Source organism: Chionomys nivalis, chromosome 4 (genome assembly GCF_950005125.1).
Source record: "Chionomys nivalis chromosome 4, mChiNiv1.1, whole genome shotgun sequence".
In the NCBI taxonomy this organism is placed as follows: domain Eukaryota; kingdom Metazoa; phylum Chordata; class Mammalia; order Rodentia; family Cricetidae; genus Chionomys; species Chionomys nivalis.
The window spans coordinates 8,283,104-8,310,115 of record NC_080089.1 but is presented as its reverse complement, the minus strand read 5'-3'; the positions used below and the strand labels follow the sequence as shown (position 1 = coordinate 8,310,115).

At 42.4% G+C, this 27,012-nt stretch overlaps 1 protein-coding gene across 1 annotated transcript; it reads right to left on the bottom strand.

Moving 5' to 3' along the window:
- Positions 1–15,054: 15,054 nt before the first annotated feature.
- Positions 15,055–26,669, bottom strand: Mmp13 (matrix metallopeptidase 13). Its single transcript, XM_057767590.1, has 10 exons — positions 26,536–26,669; positions 26,209–26,450; positions 25,357–25,505; positions 25,024–25,149; positions 22,506–22,667; positions 21,100–21,217; positions 19,469–19,602; positions 18,144–18,303; positions 17,171–17,274; positions 15,055–16,304 (listed from the first exon to the last, which is right to left on the bottom strand). The coding sequence occupies exons 1-10, from the start codon at positions 26,653–26,655 to the stop codon at positions 16,204–16,206; spliced, it is 1,416 nt and encodes a 471-aa protein (XP_057623573.1). The 5' UTR covers positions 26,656–26,669; the 3' UTR covers positions 15,055–16,203.
- Between the last annotated feature and the right edge of the window lie 343 nt (positions 26,670–27,012).

Below are 27,012 nucleotides of genomic sequence, written 5' to 3'. Positions count from 1 at the left end.
TTGTGCATGGTGATAGATATGGATCTATTTTCATTCTTCTACAGATTGACTTCCAGTTTTGCCAGCACAATTTGTTGAAGATGCTCTCTTTTTTCCATTGTATACTTTTAGCTCCTTTATCGAAAATCAGGTGTTCATAGGTTTGTGGGCTAAAGTCAGGGTCTTCTATTCTATTCCATTGGTCGACTTCTCTGTTTTTATGCCAGTACCAAGCCGTTTTCAGTACTGTAGCTCTGTAATAGAGTTTGAAGTCAGGGATGGTAATGCCTCCAGACGATCCTTTATTGTATAAGATTGTTTTGGCTATCCTGGGTTTTTTGTTTTTCCATATAAAGTTGATTATTGTCTTCTCCAGATCTGTGAAGAATTTTGATGGGATTTTGATGGGGATTGCGTTGAATCTATAGATTGCTTTTGGTAGAATTGCCATTTTTACTATGTTGATCCTCCCAATCCAAGAGCAAGGGAGGTCCTTCCATTTTCTGGTGTCCTCTTCAATTTCTTTCTTCAAAGACTTAAAGTTCTTGCCAAATATATCTTTCACTTCCTTGGTCAGAGTTACCCCAAGATATTTTATGCTATTTGTGGCTATCGTGAAAGGTGATGCTTCTCTGATTTCCCTCTCTGCTTCCTTATCCTTAGTGTATAGGAAGGCAACTGATTTTTTGGAGTTGATTTTGTATCCTGCCACATTACCAAAGGTGTTTATCAGCTGTAGGAGTTCTTTGGTAGAGTTTTTGGGGTCGCTTATGTATACTATCATATCATCTGCAAATAATGAAAGCTTAACTTCTTCCTTTCCAATATGGATCCTCTTGATCCCCTTATGTTGTCTTATTGCTATTACTAGAACTTCAAGCACTATATTGAAGAGGTATGGAGAGAGTGGACATCCTTGTCGTGTTCCTGATTTTAGTGGGATGGCTTTGAGTTTTTCTCCATTTAATTTAATGTTAGCTGTCGGCTTGCTGTAAATAGCTTTTCTTATATTTAGGTATGACCCTTGTATCCCTAATCTCTCCAAGACCTTTATCATAAAGGAGTGTTGAATTTTGTCGAATGCTTTTTCAGCATCTAATGAAATGATCATATGGTTTTTTTCTTTCAGTTTATTTATATGGTTGATTACATTGATAGATTTGCGTATGTTGAACCAGCCCTGCATCTCTGGAATGAAGCCTACTTGATCATAATGGATAACTTTTCTAATGTGTTCTTGGATTCGGTTTGCCAGTATTTTATTGAGAATTTTTGCGTCGATGTTCATGAGTGAGATAGGCCTGTAATTCTCTTTCTTGGTTGGGTCTTTGTGTGGTTTTGGTATCAGGGTAACTGTAGCTTCATAAAAGGAATTTGGCAATGACTCTTGTGTTTCTATATTGTGAAATACATTAAGAAGTATAGGTATTAGCTCTTCTTGGAAGTTCTGGTAGAATTCTGCATTGAAATCATCTGGTCCTGGGCTTTTTTTGGAAGGGAGATTTTTGATAACTGTTTCTAATTCTTCGCGACTAACAGGTCTATTTAGATCGTTCACCTGGTCTTGGTTTAGGTTTGGTATATGGTACTTATCTAAAAAAGTGTCCATTTCTTTTGCATTTTCCAGTTTTGTGGCATACAGGCTCTTGTAGTAATATCTAATGATTCTCTGAATTTCCTCTGTGTCTGTGGTTATGTCCCCCTTTTCATTTCTGATCTTATTTATTTGCGTGTTCTCTCTCTGTCGTTTAATTAGTTTGGATAGGGGTTTGTCAATCTTGTTGATTTTCTCCAAGAACCAACTTTTTGTTTCATTGATTCTTTGGACTGTTTTCTGTGTTTCTATTTTGTTGGTTTCTGCCCTCAGTTTGATTATTTCCAGTCTTCTACTCCTCCTGGGCGCGTCTGCTTCTTTTTTTTCTAGAGCTTTCAGGTGTGCTGTTAAGTCCCCAATGTATGCTTTCTCCGTTTTCTTTAAGTGGGCACTTAGTGCTATGAACTTTCCTCTTAGCACTGCTTTCATCGTGTCCCATAGGTTTGAGTATGTTGTCTCTTTGTTTTCATTAAATTCAAGGAAGACTTTAATTTCTTTCTTAATTTCTTCCTTGACCCAGGTGTGGTTCAGTAGTTGACTGTTCAGTTTCCATGAGTTTGTCAGCTTTCTGGGGGTAGCATTGTTGGTGGCTTCTAACTTTAATCCGTGGTGATCTGATAAGACACAGGTGGACACTGATATTTTTTTGTATCTGTGGAGGTTTCCTTTGTTTCCAAGTATGTGGTCAATTTTCGAGAAGGTTCCATGAGCTGCAGAGAAGAAGGTGTATTCTTTCCTATTTGGGTGGAGTGTTCTATAGATGTCTGTTAAGTCCATTTGATTCATTACCTCCAACAATTCTCTTAATTCTCTATTAGTTTTCTGTCTGATTGACCTGTCCATTGGTGAGAGAGGTGTGTTGAAGTCTCCTACTAATAGTGTGTGTGATTTGATGTCTGCCTTGAGTTTTAGCAATATTTCTTTTACATAAGTGGGTGCTTTTATATTAGGGGCATAGATATTCAGGATTGAGACTTCATCCTGCTGAATCGTTCCTGTTATGAGTATAAAGTGTCCCTGTCGATCTCTTCTGATTGATTTTAGTTTGAAGTCAGTTTTGTTAGAAATTAGTATGGCCACACCTGCTTTTTTCTTAGGACCATTTGCTTGAAAAACCTTTTCCCAACCCTTTACTCTGAGTAGATGCCTGTCTTTGTGGTTGAGATGAGTTTCTTGCAAACAGCAGACTGTTGGATCCTGTTTTCGTATCCAATCTCTTAGCCTGTGCCTTTTTATTGGTGAATTGAGACCATTAATATTAAGTGATATTAATGACCAGTGGCTGTTAACTCTGGTTATTCTTACTGCTTTTGGTAGAAGAGTTTGTGTGTCTCCCTTCTTTGAGTTGTGCTGTTGAAGGGTCGCTAGATGCCTGGGTTATTGTAGGCAGTGTTGGCAATGTTGGATTCCTTGGGTTGTGATTTTGCTTCTATTACTTTCTGTAGGGCTGGATTTGTGGCAACGTATTGTTTAAATTTGTTCTTATCCTGGAATGTCTTGTTTTCTCCATTGATAGTGAACAATAGCTTGGCTGGGTATAGTAGTTTGGGTTTGCATCCATGGTCTCTTAGTTTCTGTAGTACCTCTATCCAGGACCTTCTGGCTTTCATGGTTTCCATAGAGAAGTCAGGTGTAAGTCTGATCGGTTTACCTTTATAAGTTACTTGGCCTTTTTCCTTTGCAGCTCTTAATATTCTTTCTTAAATCTGTATATTTTGTGTTTTGATTATTATATGGCGAGGGGACGTTTTTTTTTTGATCCAGTCTGTTTGGTGTTCTGTATGCTTCTTGAATATTCAAAGGAATATCTTTCTTTATGTTGGGGAAGTTTTCTTCCATAATTTTGTTAAAAATGTTTTCTGGACCTTTGAGCTGTGCCTCTTCTCCTTCTTCTATTGCTATTATTCTTAGGTTTGGTCTTTTTATTGTGTCCCATATTTCCTGAATGTTTTGTGATGAGAATTTGTTGGTTTTGGTGTTTTCTTTGATCAGTCCGTTTATTTTCTCTATGTTGTCTTCAGAATCTGAGATTCTTTCTTCTATCTCTTGTATTCTATTGATTATGCTTGTTTCTATAGTCTCTGCTCGTTGACCTATATTTGCCATATCCAGCTGGTCCTCAGTTTGTGTTTTCTTCCTTGCTTCCATTTCAGTTTTCAATTCTTGGACTGTTTCCATTACCTGTTTGATCGTTTTTTTCTTGGCTTCCCAGGGTATCATTTACGTATTTACTCATTTCTTCAAACTTTTTGTTATACTTCTCATCCATTTCTATGAGGGCGTTTTTTACATGTTGTTTAAGGGACTCTATTGCTTTCAAAAAGTCAGTTTTTTTCCTCTTCTCCTGTGTTAGGGTGTTCAAGTCCTTGTGTTGTAAGATCATTGGGTTCTGGTGTTTTCATGTTGTTTTTCAGATTGTTGGGTGAATTCTTGCCTTGGCGTCTGCCCATCTCCTCTTACCGATGCTATCTATTGGGTTTGATTTAATTGTAGCGGGGCAATCTGCTCTCAGTGCAGGCTTCACTGTTTCTTGCCCGCACTATCCTGCATCCAGTGCCTCCGCCGCCTGGGCCTGCCTGCCGGTGCCTCTGCCCCCCGGAACTGTCTGTGCGCCGATGCTTCCGCCGCCTAGGCCTGCCTGCCGGTGCCTCTGCCACCTGGGCCTGCCTGCTCGCCAGTGCTTCCGCCGCCTAGGCCTGCCTGCCGGGCCTGACTGCCGGTGCCTCCGCCACCCAGGCCTGCCTGCACGCCGGTGCCTCTGCCGCCCGGACTTGCCTGCGTGCTGGTGCCTCCGCCGCCCGGGCCTGCCTGCGCGCCGGTGCTTCCGCCGCCTAGGCCTGCCTGCCAGTGCCTCCGCCTCCCGGGCCTGCCTGCGCGCCGGTGCTTCCGCCGCCTAGGCCTGCCTGCCAATGCCTCCGCCGCCCGGGCCTGCCTGCCGGTGCCTCCGCCGCCTGGGCCTGCCTGCCGGTGCCTCCGCCGCCTGGGCCTGACTGCCGGTGCCTCCGCTGCCCGGGCCTGCCTGCGCGCCGGTGCCTCCGCCGCCCAGACTTGCCTGCGTGCCGGTGCCTCCGCCGCCTAGGCCTGCCTGCCGATGCCTCCTATAGCCTTCTTTTTTATTTTAGACAAAAAGGGGAAATTTAGTGGTGTTTCATTTGTATTTTAATAAACAAAGTTTGCCTGAAGATCAGAGAGTAAAACAGCCCCACTGGTTACCCTCACAGACCAGGCAGTGGTAACACACACCTTTAATTCCAGTAGCCACACTTTAATTCCAGTTGCCATAGAAACCAGACAGTGCACACTTTTAATCCTAGAACTGGAGAGGATTGTAAAACAGGAGGAGACAGCTCTCAATCTCAGTCTCATTCTGAGATTCCTGGAGGCAGGATCACCATTTAGACTAAGGTCAACATGAGAACCAGTAGCTGGCTTCTTTGCTTTTTGGATCTTCAGTTTGAACCCCAATTTCTGTCTCTGAGTTTTTATTAATTATGCTTCACCAAGTGTCTTTTGTAGCAGGGGCATATCTTTCTGCTACCTTACTCCAGTCCACAGCCCCCCTTTTCCTTTTCTTCTCCTTATCCCACACAATTCCTAGCCTCTGCTTTGCAGGCCTCCTCTAGTCCTGTCAGTGGTATCTCAAATGCAGCAGTGTTTCTGAGTCAGAGAGACTAAAAACGCAAGATGTCAGCAGTATTTGCTCTTCGGGAAGATAGAGTTGGATTCATTTAAGGCCATGCAGCTTGCTCTAACCTGCCAGTGATCATCACAGTTGCTTTCTCTCTATTTCCAGGGTCACAGGGCCTACAGCCCATGGCATAAGCACCCTGGAGGGCATCTGGACCTCACTGGTCTTCATTACAAGCAGTAGGCAAAGTTTGAAGCTATTCAGTGCCACAAAAGCCAAATGAGGCCCTGCCTTCCCACAAGGGTTCCACTGAAATTACAAGACCCAGAGAAAGGCTGTATGGGGTGTCATCAAGACATTGTGAACCTCTGGGAGTGCCAAGAGTGGTCCTGCCAACTTAGGAGCCTGCTACTCTTTAAACCTCTCTATGTTCAGCCACCAATTATATCCCCAAGATTTGTGATTGTATTTTCCTTGTCTTTTGTGGATCATTTAGTCCTCATTTGTAGAATTACCTAGACCAAAGATATTTTTATCTTGTAAATCTAACCTGCAATCAATCATGTGATTAGAACAAACCAACTTGGTATTTTTCATTTCTTTTTTTTTTTTTTTTTTTTTTTTTTTTTTTTTTTGGTTTTTCGAGACAGGGTTTCTCTGTGGTTTTGGAGCCTGTCCTGGAACTAGCTCTTGTAGACCAGGCTGGTCTCGAACTCACAGAGATCCGCCTGCCTCTGCCTCCCGAGTGCTGGGATTAAAGGCGTGCGCCACCACCGCCCGGCGGTATTTTTCATTTCTGACTTGGGTGGTTTGATTGACCCAGTTTTACTCAAAACCAAAATCTTGATTCCACTCTGAAGTCTGGCCCCACAACCTCAGTAAACACCTACTCTGCTATGAGAACACTGTGAATGAAAACCTCAATACAATTAAATGTTGTTCTAAGAAACTTGAACGGCAGTCTTACCAATGGTGGCATTCTGAGAGCATCCACGCTGGAAAACTCCTCAAGGGCATGTACCCAGTGCCTTCTCAAGCCTGACTCAGCTTTGATGACTATGACTTCATGCCAATAACAGGATTTCAGCTGGTTTAAACTCTGCTTCCACAGGGTGTGTTTTTAGCCCCTGGGTCAAACGTCTGAATTCTTTACCAAGTAATCAGCATCAATGACCATGGCTTCAAAGGGAACATCTTGAAGCATCTTCTTCCTTTCTCAAGGTAAGGGCTTGGGAGCTGAGAGTAGACATCATAACATACAAGGTAGGAATTAGGCAGAAGTTAGACTGTCTTGTGGGAACCAGGAGACATACCTGTAATACAGTAATGCTCCTTAAGGGTGTAGCTATGGCCACACTCCACCTGTGGAATAACTATGCCAGCTCCCTGTGACTTCAAAACAAAAACAGGTGAAAAGCTAGAGAGTTTGGTATTTTTTACTACCTCATCATCAGAGTTGATTCAGTTGCTGATGTGAAAATAAAATCAGGCATAGAATTGGAAAAAAATGAAGAGTTTATGCTTCTTCAGCATACATTACAAGAACAGTGAAGTGTGTAAGCATGGAGAGAGATGGGTTCTGAAAAGGGCTGCGTCATGCCCATATGCACATCAGCAAGATTTTATTTAGTCTCCCCAAACCTTGCATACCTCAGACAGTGCCTCTATCCCTTCCCTCGAGCTAATCTTCCCTACAGCTTGGAAGCTCTTGGTTCTTTCTCCTTAGCTATGTATATGTTAGAAAATACATTCTTTGAAATTATTCTAAATAAGACATCTCCTAAAGAAAAACTATTTGCCCAAACCAACCTTCAACTGTGTCCATGGACGAACAGCAATATATCCCTCCTTGCTCATTTTTCCATGTATTCAATAAGCTGTCATGCACAGTGCCAATGTTATTGGTATGTACCAAGAGCTCCACGGTTGGACAGACGGTCTTCACAAAGAGCAGAAGGCCTTTGGATGCCAAGACCCATAGAGGGATCAGTCTTCTTTTCCACAACCAAGACCTGCAGAAGAACAAAGACACAGATGATCATGTTTTTATCCTTCATTCCAGAAGGTTCCTTCTTACGTGTGTTAAAATAGAATCCCACATACTCAGAAACACGGGGACTTCGCTGAGTTGCAGAGAAGTGGTCCTTGGTTGTATGAACAGATGGAGAATTTAACTCCTGAATCTACAGACGTGCAGCTGCTTGTGAGGGTGAGCATTGTGTCTCTCAGTTACAGTCATCACCCCAGATGATGACTGCCACCCTCAGCACTATTAAGTGACAGCTACTATCTGTCCAGGGCTCCACTAAGGGGTGTCACTTCTGTTATTTCACACAGCTTTAGAGACAGAAGGGCCAGGTTCAAATCCCAGTTCCTCAGCACATTACTGCACATAAGATAGCAACCAATGTAGACCTGTTGTGATGGGAAACTAACGTGTACTGAATTCAGGCAGCTCTACTATGCAGAAAAATGTAAATCTTTGTTATCTGTATTTTTAAGCAGTATTCAGCAAGGTTCTATAATCTCGGTGTTTTTACATCAGTTTACACGAACACATTAGTTGATTACATTTTATATATGTCTCCTTGTCTGTGCTATAGTTCACGTTGGGCTTCTTCTCTGAAGCCACCTGAGACCTCTGCAACATCAGTTCTGCTCTCTCGAGGCAGGGCTCAGCATGCATGAGACCCTGTCCTTAGTCCCCAGTCCCCTTAAAACAAATGAAATCAAACAAGCAAAACCAAGCTTCCTGAAGGCCAAGGGCTTTTAATTTCCTTCTAATGGCCCCATAACACTCCACCTTTGGAGAAAACAAACAGAAAACTTTCAATAGGCTGGTACTGCGGTCAAATTTCCGCTGTTCAAACAAAACACCCGAGACCAGATAGTTTACAAAAGCAGGGGTTTGCTCTGCTTACAGTTCTGGAGGCTAGGAGGTCCAAGAATGTAGAGCCAGCATTTACTAGGCTTCTGAAGAGGACCTTCTTGCTTGCTGTGTCATGACAAGGTGACAGGCATCACAGGTAGAGCAAGTGAGCCAGGGAGCAATCAAAACAGGGAGCATTCCTAGTATAACTGACTGACTAATCCATTGATGGGTTAGTCCTTTCTCAAGGGCAGACATAGTCCCCTCCCAAGGCCTCACCTCTCAAACATTAACTACATAGAATCTGGGGAGTAGGTGTCCAGTACATGGTATTTAGGGGTCATGCCCACATTGGCAGGAGAGTAATAAAAAGAAGAAAGGAATAAAGTCAGGAAATCTAGGTCAGATTCTGGAATGAAAGAGACAAAAGCAGTCTGTAACTAGGAGAGAACACAGGGAGCTGGCCATGCCTAGAGGTGGAGGGTCCTGCCTGTCTGATCAAGGGAGTCCAAATGGGAGAAGATGCTCGGCCAGGGCTGAGCATTTGGGGGGACCTGACCTTTATCCCAAATAACACAGACTCACTAACTTAGTTTCTCTTGACCCTGGGTAATGTGTGGTAACTTTATATGGGTAGAATTAAAATTGTGTCATGCCCCTTAAAAAAAAAAAGTTATGTAAGTATAGTGTCCTATCCTGTGGGAAACAGTGGGCAATAAGCAATCTGGAAAGAGTAAGATGATGTTTAATCATAAAGTTTCCATTATTATTGAGTAATCTTAGGAAAAACACCCCCTCTCTCTTAGCCTTGGTTCCTCTCTCTCTTCTTTTCCGAGACATGGTTTCAGTATGTAGCTCTGACTGGCTTAGAACTCATTATGCAGACAAAGCTGGCCTCCAGCTGGTAGAGATCCACCTGCTTCTGCCCCCTCCCCAAGTGTGCTAGGATTAAAGTTGTGTACCTCCTTGCTCACCCCTTCGCTTGCTTTTGGAGACCAATTGTCATGTAGTCCAGGCTGGCCTGAATCACGCCATGTTTACAAGGTGGCCTTGATCACGGGCCTCTGGCCCCCACCTCCTAAGTGTCAGAATTATGGGCTTATTCCACTTTCCCAACTGCGGCTTTATTTTTCTTATTTGTATGTTTCTTATATTTCTTATTTGTATATTTGTAATTTAAATAAGTTGATACAATTTGCACCTCCATTTTTAAATATAACATAATTAGAGAACATGCAATACTGCCATGTCTCCACAATAACAGCAACATTAAAATATTTCAAGAAAAACATTGAACTTAAACGTAAAGTGCATAATGTAATTCTAGTAAATACTTTAGAAAAAAAGTTAAAATTATCACTACACTATATTGTGTGTCCGTGACCTTACTAGTGTGATGGGAATGCAGTGGGCAGAGGATAACCTGCAGAAACCCATTCTCTCCTTCTTCCAAGTGACCACTGACAATTGGTACTCAGGTTCTCAGTCTTGGTGGCGAGTCCCATCACCTGCTGAGTCAACTTGCTGACCCACTCAGTTCTTAATTCACATTCCAGTGTGAACAAAATTCCTGGAAAGGAGCTCTCTGCAGAGCCTGCAGTGCTGCCGAGAGGTTGGAACCTGTAGATCCAGAGGCCCAATCCCCCTACCTCAGGCTGGCTTTAGTGCCCCGGAGAGGATGGAACCTGCAGGTCCAGAGGCTCGATCACCCCACCTCAGGCTGGCTTTAGTGCCCTGATAGCCATTCCTTGACCACCTCTGTCACATCCTGTGACTAATCGATCAAAATCTTTTGAAATCCATCAACTTAGCAGACCACTAGTTTCCACCGACCCCCAAACTGAGGATCCATCAGACAGCTGCGGCTGGTAGAAAAGCTCCTCTCTCCAGCCTCAGGCTGATGCTCCCCACCAACGGCTTTTAAACCCATCTTTGACTTAGCACCATCTTTGTTCCGTAAACTGTAAAGCTTCCTGTAGCTGCCTCTATGTTGAGACATGGACTTTGGGGTAACCTATGTCTGTGTACCCAGGCCAGTGTTACTCAAGGGGGGGTCCAGAACAAGTGATCACTTACTCCTATAAGGGGAGACTGCGTCTTCGCTCCAACACCAGTCTAACCCACATGGTTTCCCAGTGATGTCATGACCCCCACTGGAAATATTTACTACTATTCCACTTCCTTATTGCTGTGTCTCATTACTTAGCATTTGTCTCAATTTCTGTAATTCAAACCACAAAGTGATTTAGCTGTTTCCTATGAGACAGGAGATGCAGTTCTTCAGGAGAGAGTCTGTTTATTAAGGAGCAGAGGGTGGTGCATGGGTTTGTAAAGGCCAACTTGTCTATAGCTGTAATTGGTGCTGTATCTCAACGGTTTTCTCCCGTCAAAATGATCCAACCCAAAATTTCCCAGAAACGGATCCAACTCCAGCTGGCACTGTGGATCCCACACACATGGCGAAACCTGAGCTGCCCATGTTCCATTTTCTTTGCTTTGCACAAACTGCAGCAATGGGCGCCTACTGACCCGAATTTGGTCAGGGATGAACCTGACAAACCTTTCACAAGAGAAACCAAACCTTTCAGGTGTAATTGGGTGAGTCAGTTGAACTGCTTTGTTCCAGCCTGTGCTGAGCCATGCTTTAACATCCATTCTGCCAAAGAGGAAATCAGCTGTTGAGAAAGGCCACCGTCATAACAACCTCATTAAAAGGCCATTCGGCATCTCTCTCCAGACTCTGTATGAGTGAGCATGAACACACGAGCCTACACTGACCACACACACACTCTCTACATCTAACATACCACAAGCACTCACACGTACACACACATGTGCCTAATAAACCAAAAAGGTTTTTGTTTTTTTTTTTTTTTTTTTTTTTGGTTTTTCGAGACAGGGTTTCTCTGTGGTTTTGGAGCCTGTCCTGGAACTAACTCTTATAGACCAGGCTGGTCTCGAACTCACAGAGATCCGCCTGCCTCTGCCTCCCGAGTGCTGGGATTAAAGGCGTGCGCCACCATCGCCCGGCTGTCCAAAAAGTTTTTTTAATGTGATTTTTGATCTTCTCATGCCAAGAGATAGGGTCACAACTCAAAATGGTTTGTCAATGTTGCTCAGTCATGCATAAAGCCATGAAAATACCATGACATCCATCTGTCTATGTGTAAGGAGCTGTAAGATTCATGTCCTGTGAGGGTAATTCCATCACAGGCAAAAGTTAAATGATGCTAACTCTGCATATGTAAAGCACTGTAGATCTCCTTGCCCAGTGGCAACATTATTGAATGATTAAATCTAGACAGGGCTATAATTACTTGTGTACTCAAAATAGCACTTGAGCAATGGAATTTGACATTTTCAGGCTCCTACATAGAAAACAAATTTCACTTCCTAAAGAATCTATTTTTGCCAGACATAGTGATGCATACCTTTAATTCCAACACTTGAGATGCAGAGCCAGCCTGGTCTACATAGAAAGTAACCTGGTCTACATTGAGAATAGCTTGGTATACATAGAGAGTAGCCTGGTCTACGTAATGAGAACATGTCCAAATCAAACAAATGAGCAAAATATTCTAATTTTAAAAAATAAAATTAATGATTCAGGTCAAGGAAGATATTATAAGAAAACTTCCAAAATAGCTACTTGTAAATTCAGGAAACTGATTTTTCAGAGGTCATTGATAGTTGTGATTCCTAACCAAGTAAGTATTTCTAAATCAGAAGTATACAGTTTAGAACACCAGATCCCTAGATCAGAAAACCTAACCCACAGGAAAAAGAAACTTAGTAACCTTGAATGTCCTCTTCCTGTCCCCAGTTACTCACTTTCTTTTTTGGAAACAAGGCTCATTATCGCCCCTGACCCTTGCTGCTCCTCTTTGCCTGCTGCTGGAGTGGTCTAGCCTGCTCCCAGTTTGTTGTACTAGATTTATGTTTGTGCCTTTCCTGTTTTAAGATAGCATCAGAATGTGTCAACTACGAGCCTGTGGTGACTCACAAGCCTCAGCTCTAAGGGTTTTAGTGACTTTGTATGACATGCCATCCTGAGTCATACATAAGTGACAGAGACATGTTCAGTCCTAAGAAACCCTGAGCAAACTGTTGTTCAGCTCATAAGAGCTAAAAAAACCTCATGGAAAGTCGATAACATAAAGTTGGGAATAACACAGTCGTCCTTGAGCCAGATTCATCATCTTTACATCAAACAACAAAGCACTGGTTTGACTTACTCTAATTAACAGTTCAGTATTTCTAAAAGGCCTTGCTGGTGTCACTTAATGGATGTGGTGCCACCTAGTGTTCTGTGAATGAACAACCATGTGGTGGATCCTGGGCTGGTGTGTTAAGATGACAATGTCTGATAATGTCTGCTGTTTGTTTGGTGTTTTTATTCTGGAACAAGAATAATGAAATCTAGAATAATTTTTTTCTCGTGTGTTTATGTGCCTAGTGTGCATGTGTGTTTGTTGGGGGGTGGGTGCCATGTATGTGTGGAAGCCCCAGACTGATGTGGAGGGTCTTCCCTATCACCGTCCGCATTATCCACTGAGGTAGGATCTCTCAAAGATATGTGGGGCTCCTTGCTTCAGTTAGGCTCGTTATCCAGCTTGCCATAGAAATCCATAGCTTCGCTTTCTGAGTTAGAATCACAGGACGCTGCATGGGCTCTGAGGAGCCAGACTTTGGTCTTCACTTGCATGGCAGGCATTGTCCTATGAGCAATCTCCTTGGTACAGTGACAGTATTTCTAATTTAATATGAAAATTTCCCAAGATTAATCTTGGTTTTCAACTTGACTGGACTGAGAGATAACTAAAGAGTCAGTAAAGCATACTTCTGAGGATATCTTTGAGGTTGTTTCTGTAACAGTTGGCAAAAATGTCAAGAGAACTGGATGGGAAGATCTGTCCTGAAGAGGAGCATCACTGTGGGATAAGCTGCAGGGCTGGGGGCAGCAAAGGTGAAAGGAAGGGGTGCTCGTGTGCCCACCCACACTCAATCTTCTTGTGGGTGGTGGTGCTACAATGACCCTTCCTGAGGGACCGTGGGACCCGAGGGACTCACAGGGCTCACTAAAGCCCAGTTCCTCCCCCAGCGCCTTGGGCAATAGGGGATGGGTGTTGCTGACAAGGGCCCAGGGAGCACGGATGTGCTGGTCTACAGAGCTCTCTTTGAGAAGTGGGACTCTGAGGTAGCTGTTCCTTCTCAGAGGGCAGCCAGAAACCACCTTCCAGAATCCTCCTGAGACAAGAACCAAAGGCAAGGAGTGGCCTCCTACCATGCCAAAACAATATTTTGAGCTTCAGATTAGAGAAACAACTTCCCTTGAGGACTTTCTCAGTGTTCTGACATAGGTGTGCTCCACGTTTCAAAAGAATGGCTGATGGTTACTCACCAGCCCTTCCCCTGCTCCCGACCCCAAATCAGTGTGTTCATTAACTTGCTCAACCATCAAGAGCCAGACAGCACATGCTGCTGTGCTGAATGGCCCTGTTGTTGCCTTTCTCCTTGTTTTGGTGCAGGGAGGGCTGGAGGGAGAGAGAGTTCTACATTTGGCATTATGACTTACTTCAAGGATAGGAGAAACAATTTTCTCTCAGCCCAAATCATCATTTAAAAAAAAAACAAAAAACAAACAAACAAAAAAACCCACCTCTTTAAGGCACTTTTGGGCTCCCAGAGATCTATCCTCACATGATTCCAGTCTGCTAACTTCACTGACCTCCATGGTATCTGCCCATCTGGGCATTAGCTCAGGTCCCTTGGCCATGTTTGCCTTCTTTATCCATCTTTCTGGATCTCTCAATGCTCCCCTGAGCACCATGGTTGCCTGAAGCTAATCTGTTGCACTGTGCTCTGCCTCTCCAAAGAGAACAGAAACTCCAATGAGGGTTTACCCTTTCTTTTCCCTCAGCTCTACCTTAGCTTCCGGAACATGACAGACACCCAGCTAAATTTAGGGCGGACAGGCTATGCTTATTCTAATGGTAAACCTTAGGAATAGGGCATCTAATTGAGTTGTCAGAAGTAAAGCTGAAGATTGCTGCAGAATTCCTGGGCAAGGGAGGAGCAGTGCCTTCCACTTCAGTCATCGCTGCTGTCCTAGAGAGCACCGGGCTGCTGAGCTCCATGTTACCTCACAGTCCTGCCGGAGAAACACTTCAGCAGGAAGGGCCAAGTTCCTTTTATCAGTGATTAGGTTTAACGGACACTTATCAAATACTTAGGCACGGGCAGAACTTTGGAAAGTGAAAGGAGCCTAAACTTTCCAAACCTGTGGAATCCTTGGGTTTGGGGAATGTCTTCGTGAGTAAAGAGCTTTCTGTGACCGTTTGGTGGCCCGAGTTCAGTCCCTGGAACCGACAGTGGAAGGAGAAAATTGGCTTCCAAAAGTTAAACCCTGACCACCACACAGGTACCTTAGTGTGAACATATGCACACACACAGAACACAGGCGCGTACACGTGCGCACACACACAGCGCTAAGATGATTTCAATAACCCGTCCATCCCAGGCACCCTTGCCTTTCTCTGGCTGTTTCCTGCTTCTTCCATATTCCCCCAGTTTACTCAAGCTGCCAAATCTTTCCTTTACAGATGAGTAAAGTAAGATTCACACAGATTTAATGTCACGAGATCGCACACAAAACTCAAGGCAGAGCAGAAGTGGACATTGATTGCCTTGTCTCCAGCCTTTTCTTTCCTAGCAAGCATCTTTGGTAGGGAGGATTCTAAGGAATGTACAGGTGCCATCTGGGAAGCCAAAGGAAGGCTCATTGGCCTCAGGCTCATCACACGCGGGGAGACTTTATAACAACATTGCTAGGTGCAATTAATTCTAGTATTTAAATCTGGATGGAAGGAGGGGTGGAGAAGGAGGGCAGACACTACATTTTATAAGAAATTTAGGTAATCTTTTGCTTTAAGAAAATTTGAAGTTATGACCAAAGATCAAATACACCAGACAGCAATATCTGCTGAAAACACTTTTTTATTAGAAAAGGCATAAGCACATTGTGCAAATACACACTTCTTCCCTGTTGCCCAGTGTGATAAACACGATCTCTCGGCACAATAGTTTCTTGATGATCATCGCATACCAGTAAGTGCCAAGTGCTAGACACTAAGATAAGCAATGAGGAATTAACAAACAAAGGCAGAGCTCAGACTGAGTCTCCTAAGGGTGACCATCCAGCTGGCACCTCTGTATTCTGGCTGACTTAGCACATCTACTCCTACTTACTAGGTCTGCCTTAGTTGGAAGCCATGAGAAAGAGTCTAGGTATTAAAACTGGATAAGTAAAACAATTACATAGATAAATAGGATTGAAACACTAATCCATTCTCAAGTAACCAAATAATTTATGAAAGCTATACTATTGCTTAGGCATTTTATAACAATTTTAATTTTTTACTCTATGGCCTACTAAAAGCCTGAAATACTTAAATAAAAAGGGAGATTCCCTGTTTATCTTCTGTTAATATGCACAACCCTTGAATGATGAACAAAATGAAAATTAAGCCTAATGCAAAGCCGCTTATACTGTCCCCATAGTGGCCATTATCCCTTTTCTTTAGTGACTTAGATATTTTCTCAGTGTTTGTATAAAAATAGGTTTAAGTATGAATAGTCACATTGCAAAGAGCAAATCACTCCATTGGAAAAATGTCTGCTAACATGTGTTTTAAGGTGGTTCCCTCTTCTGTGTTCATCTGGAACTGCCATACACTCCCCAAAATTTCCTTGCTTCTCTAAGTTTATATATTTTGTAAAAACAATTTATAGTTATATAAATATGATTTATTTTATGCCTTTTAGGATATTTTATAAATATATTAGTAATTATGTTCCCTCTCATCAGCAAATGGATCTCGTGTTTGCTAGGAAAATATTCGTCTTGTTTCTTCACAGCACACAAGAACAAGGCGATCTCTCAGTTTCATTACTTTGAAGTTCTTCAGTGTGGTTCCAGCCACGACTAGTCACGCAGATATTGCACACACCAAGGTGTCTTCCTGAAGCCTGTTTCCAGAACAAAGCTTTCTAGTGTCCCCCACCCCCGCCCCATGTCTGAAATGGTTATTCAAAATGCTCTCCAGGAGTTAAATAACAATCTTGAAAAGATGCTTAACACCACAGTAAGGAATTTGTTGGCATGACTCGCACAATGCGATTACTCCATATACTGTATTCGAACTGTATTGGCCCATTGAAAAAGTAGAGGTAGCCTGGAAGAGAGAGAACACAAGAAAAATCTCTGGCTTTAAGAATATTAGGATTTTCTACAGTTAAGATTAAAGATCCAGTGTGTGATAGTCCTGTAATTGTCTGGTTGCTTACTGCAGTCCTGGAGATCCACCAGGGCCTCACTTGTGCTAGGGTCTCTTTGTTAAGTTTTATATCTCTCAATGTTTATTTCTGAAAAAGCTACCACTTTAATGAATTGCTTATAGTTTAAAAGGATATATGACAACAACTATGAAATGAAATGAGGACAGCAATTTAAGAGAGAGAGAGAGAGAGAGAGAGAGAGAGAGAGGAGGGGTTGGAGGGAGAAAAAGGAAGCAGGGAAAGTGATGCAATTATACTTTAATTAAAGGTATTATTAAAACACATAAGTATTCAAAGAGTATACAAATTATGCCCTAGAATTAATTGTCTTGCTACAAATTCTAATTTTGATTTTAGAAATATTGGTATTCATCAGCTGTTATAAGTTAGGGGTAATAGCTATTTTAATAGTTAAAGCAAAAATAATTGTACAGTTATGATAATGATGAATATTTATGACTATTTCATACTCCAGCCCTAACTTGAATTCTGACATAACCTCCTGCCTCTTGGCATCTCTACATATAACTTAAGTTCATCTTTAGATTCAACATCTCTTATTTTTAGACTTAGCAGTAATTAAGTAAAATTATCATTGACTCTAAGAAAGTTATTTTGTTTGCTGTTTAAAGAGTCACACGGAAACAATCAATACCTCAGTGGCCATGCATATATAAACTCATCTGAATTCTGTATTAAAATCTGTTCTATGTGAAAATTTTCTGGGGGCCGAGAAGCCCTTCAGAGCAATGTAACTACTTACCATTTTTCTCATAGACAGCATCTACTTTGTCGCCAATTCCAGGGAATTCATCTTCTATGAATCGGGGATAGTCTTTGTCCATAGTCTGGTTAGCATCATCATATCTGCTTAATCAGAAAAAAGAAAGCTATATTTATCAAAAATATAGGAAAGGATGACAAGAAAGAGAATTCGGGTGAAAGATTAAAAGAAACAAAGGTGCCCACATTTATAAAAGGCTTTGCTGCATGAAGAAAGAATGGATGGTTGGGAGAAATGAGTGTTGTGGATGGTGTGGGTGTGCATGTGTGTGCATGTGTGTGCATGTGAGTGCGTGTGTGAGATGTGTTCAGGACAGCACTGCGGGTCTCGCTGGAGGAGCTGACATGAAGCAGGAGTGTTGGACTGGTGTACAATCAAAATGTGATAGGGAATGGGAGAAGGAGGTGGGCAGGAGGAAGTGGATGAACAAAGTACAGAGTCACACACAGAATGAGTGAAACCAGAGGCTTTGTATGCTAACTTAAAAATATAGACATTTCAATAAAACCACCCTTGTAATTAAAAACAAGTATGAGAAACAGTTGAGAACAGCGGTAGCTGCAGGTGTGGACTCTGCCCCAGCACTGGAGGGGGCGGAGTGTGTGTGTGTGTGTGCGTGTGTGTGTCTGTGTCTGTGTGTGTGTCTGTGTGTGTCTGTGTGTGTCTGTGTGTGTCTGTGTCTGTGTATGTGTGTCTGTGTGTGTGTGTCTGTGTGTGTCTGTGTGTTTGTGTCTGTGTGTCTGTGTGTGTCTGTGTGTCTGTGTGTGTGTGTCTGTGTCTGTCTGTGTGTCTGTGTCTGTGTGTGTCTGTGTGTCTGTGTCTGTGTGTCTGTGTGTCTGTGTGTGTCTGTGTCTGTGTGTCTGTGTCTGTGTGTGTCTGTTTGTGTCTGTGTGTCTGTGTGTGTCTGTGTATCTGTGTGTGTCTGTGTCTGTGTGCACATGCGCAGCCTCACCTCCACACCTGCCTCCCAGAGAAGAAGAGAGTCTTGCCCATGTCCTCGAGGTGCACAGCAGCACTCAGCCTCTTCACTTCTTTTGGAAATCCCAGGTCAGATATTTTTCTGGGATAACCACTCAGAATGTCATAACCGTTGAGAGCCCAGAATTTTCTACCTAGAAGTGAAAGAACAGTTTTGATTACTTGAGCGTGTGCCAGGGCTTAGGCACGTGAGCACGTACTGGAAAGGAAATCTACCTAAGACACAGTGAAGTCAGTGTTTGCCATCTCCACATGTCTGAATCAAAGACACAGAAGCACCCTTCCAAAAGAAACAGGAGTCAAGGCTGGGAATTCCTGTTTATTAATACAGCCAGCCCAACAGCTAAGCCAATTTGTCAACTCATTGCCTTTTAACATTAAGTTTGGAGATAAATGAAAAATTTATTAAAATTTCAAAATAAAGAGCAACTAGGATCAGTGAGTTAGACTCAAAATTCGAGCTTATCTATCATCTAAAAAAAGTTACTTTTTTCACTAGAAAGCAACTTTATCAAGTATAAGAGTCAAACAATAAAAATGACATTAGTAGACTGTTATGGAAATAAATTACAGTCATTAAGGCAGTAGCATTTTCATCTCCCACATCCACCCCCACCCCAACACTTTTATATTAGAGGTAAGCAGGGGCCAGAGAGACAGCTGGTGTGTAGGGTGCTTGCTGTGGGAACATGAGGACCTGGGCTCAGATTCAGAGCACCCATGTAAAAAGCCAGGCACCTGGCGCTCTAGCACTTGGGGTAAAGGTGCAAGCAGAAGGATGCTAAGGGCTCCCAGGGAGATCCTAGCTGGGGGATAAAGGAAACAGAACGTACAATTTTACACATACTCTGCCTCAAGTAGGTATCAATACAGTGAAGGACTAGAAAAATGGATCAGGAAATGAACTACTAATAGAAGGGAGAATCCTGCTTAAGGTTTTTCACATTTTAAAATGTACACTGTGTTGCTTTAGCAAGTAATTTCTAAAAGAAACTAAAAGGAAAACCTGACGTGAGCATGACAAAACAAAGAATGGATGTGATGAGCCTGCACGTTTTTCCCCTTTGCACGGCTGGGGTCCGGCCCAGGCTCTCAGATGTGATAAGCGCCGAGCCATGTTTGCACTCCATAGTCATTTTACGTAAGGACCTTTGGTGGGACAGGCTAGATGCTTTCAAGTCCTGTGCTGTGTTCTTAACGTAGGTGTTGCTTTGGTCATGCTGCTGAGTGTCTGGCAATATCGAGTTCATCGCCCATCTATGCTGGCTGTTTGGAAAGCCTCCCCAGTGGCAGCCTTACCTCTAAAGATGAACATAAGGTCATGGGATGGATGTTCATATGCAGCATCCACATGGTTGGGGAGTTCTGGCCAAAATGATTTTGTCAAAAACAGCTCTGCCTCGACCTGCTGAGGGTGCAGACGCCAGAAGAATCTAATGCAAAAGGGAGAACATGGTTTATCACATTAAGTGCAATAATTCCACCCTGCTAGTGACCACTGTCCACATCAATGCCTGTCGGGTACTATAACCATGCCTGATACCCATAATTGGAAAAGAAATGCCATTTCTCTTTAAGTTATAAGTTGGAGCCTCCCAAGTTCTAGCCAGAGGTCTTCTTATTTGGAGTGTCACAGGGCCTTAGTGAAGGCTCTAAGTTCCCTACGGGTTGACAGCATGCTTTATTCAACTTTGCATATATTCAGAGTGGCAAATACATTTACCATGCACTGTGGGCTCTAGGAATGTATTTCCCATGATCTCAAGACCTTGCAAACCAATACAAGAGGAAACACCTTAGAGACCATGTAATTAAAGTCATAACAGAGATAGTGGTCATGCTACCTGACCACACATGGTGACTTGAATCAGTAAGAGATTAGCACATAAGCAAGATACAACCATCTACAAATTAGAGGTGAATATTTCTTTTTCTGTTACCTATAGATTTTATTTGTAAATCACTCTCTCTTTGAAAAGCATTGGCAATCATTCTTCCCATCTTACAGGATAGTGTGGCTATCAGTAAATTTACTAATGTAGCAATTACTTTCAATATTCTTTATGTTTTTTAAATAAGTTGGGTTTCTAATTTTCCTTTATCTTATTAAGATCTATCCACCATTTATTTGATCCAAAGCATGTAAGTAAACCACACTTGGTCTACTGTTTCTGTGTTGCCCTTAGGAAGTCTGACAGGATGCTTTGGCAATTTGCAGACTTAACTTTACCAGAGTTCATCACATGCAAATTTGATAAGAAATATTTTTTATTATTTTAAATTAATTCTTTAAAACCATCTTTTATCATTTTACATACCTGTTCCTGTCCCACTCCTCCCCCCTCACCCTGCTCCCTCCACCGTCCCCCCACTTCACCCCCCATCCACTTCTTGGAGAGGGTAAGGCTTCCCATGGGAAGTCAACAAAGTCTGACACTTTGATCACTTTGAGGCATGACCAAGGCCCTGCCCCCTATATCTATACTAAGCAAGGTATTCCTCTAAAAAGAATGGGTTCCAAAAGCCAGTTCAAGCACTAGGGATAAATCCTGGTCCCACTGTCAGTGGCCACAAAGAAAACACCAACCACACATCTGCCACCCACATTCAGAGGGCCTAGTTTGGTCCTATGCAGAACCTCCGATGTCAGTTCAGAGTCAGTAGCTCAGGTTAGCTGTTTCTATGGGTATCCCCATCCACGGTCTTTAGCCCTTTGTTCATATTATCACATATCCTTCCTCTCTTCGACTGGACTCCAGGAGCTAGGTCCAGTGCTTAGCTGGAGATCTCTGCATATGCTTCCAACAGTTGCTGAATGAAGGTTTTATGATGACAATTAAGGTAGTCATCAATCTGATTACAGGGGAAGGCCAGTTGAGGCACCTTCTACTCTATTGCTAAGGGTCTTAATTGGGGAATCTTAATAGTACCTGTCTTTAAAGATCATGGTTTCTCCTCGGAGACTGGTAATGGCATCAAGGGATAAGGCTGGGTCACACTTGTCTGGTGTTTTGGGATGTTTAGGATTGGGATCTTCATCTCCTGGACCTGCAGTGGCAAAGCAAACGTGAGAGGTTTCCAAGTGTCCTGAATCATAGGAGGGAGGGCTGATTTCTGAGAGGAGTAGGAAAGGGCCCCTTCCAGGAAGGACAGGAGTTCTAGCTCCTGAACTCATACTCCAATACCCAGCAGTCTTCCTTCCTTCCTTCCTGAAGGGTCCCGTCTGCTTTCCCTGCTCTTCCTGTGGGTACCACAGGCTGGCAGGGTCCCGCCTGCTTTCCCTGCTCTGATCTTCTTTACAAATTCTTCTGACCCACTGATTTACATTTCTTGAAAGTGATGATGGAAATGCAGGTGACCTAAATCCCGAGAGCATTTCTGCCACGCAGTGAAGCACACTTCTCTATTGCCCAGCTCTCCGGGTGCCTTGCCCACGTGGATCCCTCATCTTGGCTCCTTATTTCAACTATTTCAACAACTGTAGATGTCGGTTGGTTTTGCTTCACCAGTTTGCCACACTACAGCTCGTTTTAGTGACAAACTAACCTCCAGGAAGCTTTGCGACGTGTTTATAACTTTTGATAACTCACGTGTACTGAGCGGTAACGCCTCGCTTCATTTCCCCCTACATAATTCTGTCAAGAATTCCTTCGTCATGGTAGAACCAAGAACCACAAAATAAATTTGAAAAGAGCCTCTTGTCACCTTCAAGTTTATGCCTTCAACCACACAAACTACCAAAGTCTTTAAATCCAGAGGCGTAGCAGTGGCTTGAACAAGTTTCCTGAACTAATTCTCCAAGAGCGTTTGTGCTGATGACTGTGAGCAGCACTTGTGGTTCTATAATGGCACAGAACCCAGAAATAAATGTTTGGGTTGAAGTTTATAAGTTTCATAACTATTATTGGAAAAGTGGAAGGAAATAAAAGGAAATTTCTCACTGGATGTTGGTTGAAAACCACCAAAGGCCCTGTGAGAGATTCCTACGGCAGCAAACTGCAGTGGCTGAAGAATGTCAGAATTTCTAGGAGCTGTTTTATGTCTCAGATTCATAATCACCTGTTGCTGTGTGTGCACATTGTAAACTCATCAGAATCCAGTGGCTTCATAAGTTACATGAAGAATAAGAGTACAAATACAAGGAAGTATGATTTGAAAATCATTTAGAAGTGAACTGTAGTTCAAACCTGAACAAGTAGTTTGATTCAGAAAGCTGGGTTATTTTTCTCATGTTTGAAAACACAATAAATGGGTTATTAGTCCCAAAATAAAATGCACATCTATTATGCTAAGGTAGCTGCATTGGTCAGGTTTGTGACTAGTAACTAAGAGGTACCGTAGAGAGACTGGATTCCTTGAACATCATCATCAGGAAGCATGAAGTGACTGTTGCCCGTGTAGGTATAGATGGGAAACATCAGGGCTCCTGGGTCCTTGGAGTGGTCCAGACCTAAGGAGTGGCCAAGTTCATGGGCAGCAACAATAAACAAGTTGTAACCTGTAAGAAAAACAAGAAACAATGAGCAAACAAAACCCTCCAATGAGGAGGCGATGAAGGAAATTCTAATCTATCCATCTATCTTTTCCTAGTTCATCATCTTACCCAGTCTTTAAAATTAGTCGCTTAAAGGAAGATTCAACGTGTTGATTCAAAGTAATAATCCTGGCAACTGTAAGGACTATAGCTCCCTGCATGAAGAACAATTCATCCAGTCTATACATGAAGAAGCAATTCTACAGCAATGTCAATAGATTGCACTCAGATCAGTAGTCAGTAAAGGTGGTCACGAAGACAACAGAAATCCTGACTTTTCTCTCTGTCTTCTCTGACCAGGTTAAGGGGGTGGACAGAAATGACCTGGAATTAGCCACATGAAGGTCACACAAGGTCCCGCATAGCTCTAGCCCTTGCTTAGAACATCCTTCAGAGGAATAATGAACATGCAAGTATATTTTCATCTTTCTTCTAATAATTATTTCCACCAACTTTTAGAGGGTAATTTTAGATTGTGTGTGTGTGTGTGTGTGTGTGTGTGTAATAGAGGAGCAGGGTAGGCCCTGGGCTCAATCTCCAGCACCATAAGAAAGGACACCTCAAGAACTATGGGAGAGGGCGAGCCAGTTTTAGGGTTGTTCCTTAAATATATTTTGTTATCAGAGCCAATATATACAGAAAATGAACTTACTCGCCTGTCATAGGGTGATCAAAGGTCACATGATCAAAATGACCAACACCTGTTGCCAGGACTAGTATCTGTCCCCATTTTTTACCTTCAGCTGAACATTTCCATCCTGTGACCTACATGCTTCTGCATCTGAGACTTCCTGTGACCTTTCCTGAACAGCTCTAGATGCTCTTCTCATAAGCCGCCCTCCCCAGCAGATACTCAGAGCATGAGTGTAAATCCTTCCTTCCCCCTCCAGGAACAAATTAAAAGCACTGGAGAGGACATGTTCATTGCAAACGGGCCAGTTTCACTCTCACAGAGGCAGGGATCCTATTCATTCACTCATTATTAATTTACTCACTTAATTTTTTGAGGCAGGGTTTCCCTATAGAACTCAGGCTGGGCTAGAATTCACAATCTAACTTCAGTCTGCTGAGTGCTGGTAATAAAGGTGTACATCACCATGGCTTCCATTTTAAAGTAGAAAATAAAAATCAACTTCTGGAAAGATTGATTTTCATTGCCCTAACTAGGCATTTCTTTTGCTCTGAAGTTAAACCCTACTTGGAATAATCTGACTCTTTCTTGCTAAATCAACATCCCAATTAAATTGAGCTTTTAAGGCAAGAGGTGGCCAAGAGTGGCAGCAACCCTAGTCAGCGCAATGCAGATTGAATACTTGAGTGAATTTGTTTAACACTAGGTTTCATTTTACTCTCATAATCCAAGCTCTTCTGCCCCCTAGCTATTTGGATTGAGACGTTCTCTTGCTTTCCTGAAGCAGCATTGACAAGCGAAGGCTGCAGGAAAGCCCGAGACAGCTAATGTGCCCGATGAGGAAAGAAATGTGACTGAACCTGTGCCAATAGTACTTCAGTCAACAAAAAATCTGTTTCAGTTGACATCCAACACAGTTATGGACCTCAGATCCAGGCCTAATAGTGTGCATGCATGCATGTATGTACAAAAATATATACACATTAAATATGTATATAATATATAAAATGCATATATATATATAAAATATATACATATTAAGGAAGTAAGGTTGAATATGTGCATATATTCTTTAACAGGCAAACCGTAATCCAGTGATGGAGGAAGGTCATTGGTTAACTAATAAAGAAACTGCCTTGGCCCATTTGATTGGCCAACCCTTAGGTGGGTGGAGTAGACAGAAGAGAATGCTGGGAGAAAGAAGCCGAGTGAGGAGTCGCCATGATTCTCCCATTCCAGACAGACACAGGTTAAGATCTTCCCTGGTAAGAAATGGGTTAGATCAATATGTAAGAGCTAGCCAATAAGAGGCCGGAACTAATGGGCCAGACAGTGATCAAAAGAATACAGTTTCCGTGTAATTATTTCGGGGCCTAAGCTAGCCATGCGGGTGGCCGGGTGCCGGGGACGCAGCCCTGCCGCTCTCCTATTACAACAATCCAGAGTAAGAAACAGAACCATGCCTAACTAAGAAAATATTTGACCCCACTTCACAAAGTGTATCTCTGAAGCCAAAATAACAAATGTCATAGGTTTTATTCAACTTTACTAATTAGTGCAAAATATAGCTTTTGTTATGTTAGAAAATATAATCCAATGCTAAATACAATTTGCTTGTAAGCTTCTGACTGTGTGGCAGTGCATCCACGTCCAATAACACGTGAGCTAAGCCTTTATAAGGAAGATTACCTTTGGAACTGCTTGTCCAGGTTTCGTCATCATCAAAATGGGCGTCTCCTCCATAATTTGGTCCAGGAGGAAAGGCGTGTGCCAGAAGACCAGAAGGTCCATCAAATGGGTAGAAGTCACCATGTTCTATATACAGAAGCAAGAGGTAGAATTCCATCATACATATACATTATACAAATACGTACACATATAGCTAGTGCCTTGTTCAGGGGCTTGGTAGAGTTTTGTCAAATGCTTTGAAAGGGATGGATGATTGGTGAAAGGAATAAAAAATAAATAAAACCAAGAAAGAACTAATATATTAACATGTTTCAAATGATTGTACATCCTTACCTTTAGTTCCAAAAGATATCATGATATCAGCAGTGCCATCGTGGATTCTGGTGAAATTCAGAGGTGTCACATCAGACCAGACTTTGAAGGCCTTTTTGAAGGCCTTCTCCACTTCAGAATGGGGCATGTCGGGGGTATAGTTCACAATTCTATTCAACATAGAAAGGGTCAGTTAAACTTTGAAAGATTAGAACTGTTTTTCAAAATATATTTTCTTTGACTATTCCTTTTCAATTCAAAACGAAACGCTGCTTTGAAAGTTCTACTGGATATAATGGATGCTTTACAATAATGAAATTCAAGAATCCAATCAAATATTTAAGCATGGTCAAACAACAGAGTACTTGGCATCTTAAACTTAAAATATTCAAATATAGCTCAGTTTACGTGCTAAAATTTAGAGCTAAACAAGATGGTGCTGCTGCATTCACAGGAAGAGGGGAAGTCACTGTCTTCAAGAAAATCATCGTAAATGTGTCTGATGTCGTACACTTTAAACTTTCTAGATTCCCTCCTGAATTGTGGTTTCATTTCTAAAACAAATATTTAGAGACATCCATTGAAGAATAGTATTGGGGTTAGCGTTAAGACAATAGGGTTTATTAACCAAATTTGTTCATTTTTCATGTTTAACATTGACTTGTAGACCTCTTTTTTAAATACTAAGTGTAATACAAACTTTTAATTTTGTAGAAAAACATGGTCGAATACTAAATATAACTTACTTCTATGCTTCTTAGCTTTGTAGTAAAGCTGATCCTGAACTTAACTTTCCATTAAATACTGAAGGCCTGCTTCAGGCTCTTGGACGAAAAGACTAACACACGTCGGGGAGATGGAGCCTCTGCTTACCTGTAAGTTAAGTTCGTTTGGGACCATTTGAGTGTTCGAGGGAACACACTGTATTCACCCACATCAGGGACTCCACATCTTGGTTTCCTCATGATGTCTAAGGTGGGATCATCAAGTTTGCCAGTAACTTCCAGGCCAAAGAAAGATTGCATTTCTCGGAGCCTGTCAACTGTGGAGGTCGCTGCAGACTTTTGCAGGATTCCCGCGAGAGGCACAGTATGATAGTATGACTTCAGGTAGTGCTGAAAAGAGATCAAAACAACATGGTTTTTCAAAGAAAGGAGATTTAAGAAACACTGCAGTGCGGGGATTGGCAGAATACTGTACCTCTGCAAACTCCAGGTCTTCCTCAGACACGTCATCATCATCATCGCCATTGAAAAGCGGCAGGGACCAGCAGTGAATCCAGTTCAACAAGAAGAGCGTGGCCAGGACAGCTGAATGCATGGTGACCAGCAGTGCCTGGAGTCTGGCCTTCCCAGGGCATGCACCTTCTATTTTATAGACCCAAACCATGAGTCACCACTTGGGGATGTGTGTTAACTTCCTAGTCAGTCTAAGGTAAACATGCTTACATGGTCTTTTTTTTTTCCTAAGTGTGGTTTGTGGCAGAATTCAAGGGCAACGGAAAATGAGGACAGTGGGGGATACCAAAATCCATCTGACAAAATAAACGGCCTCAGCATATTTATGGATCCGGTGGGGAGGAGCAGAGGTTAGTATTTTTTAGTTCTCTGGGCAAAAGTGTCTTCTTCCTTTTGTAGGAAAAACAGCTACTCTAAGTTTTTCAGGTAGTAAGAATGC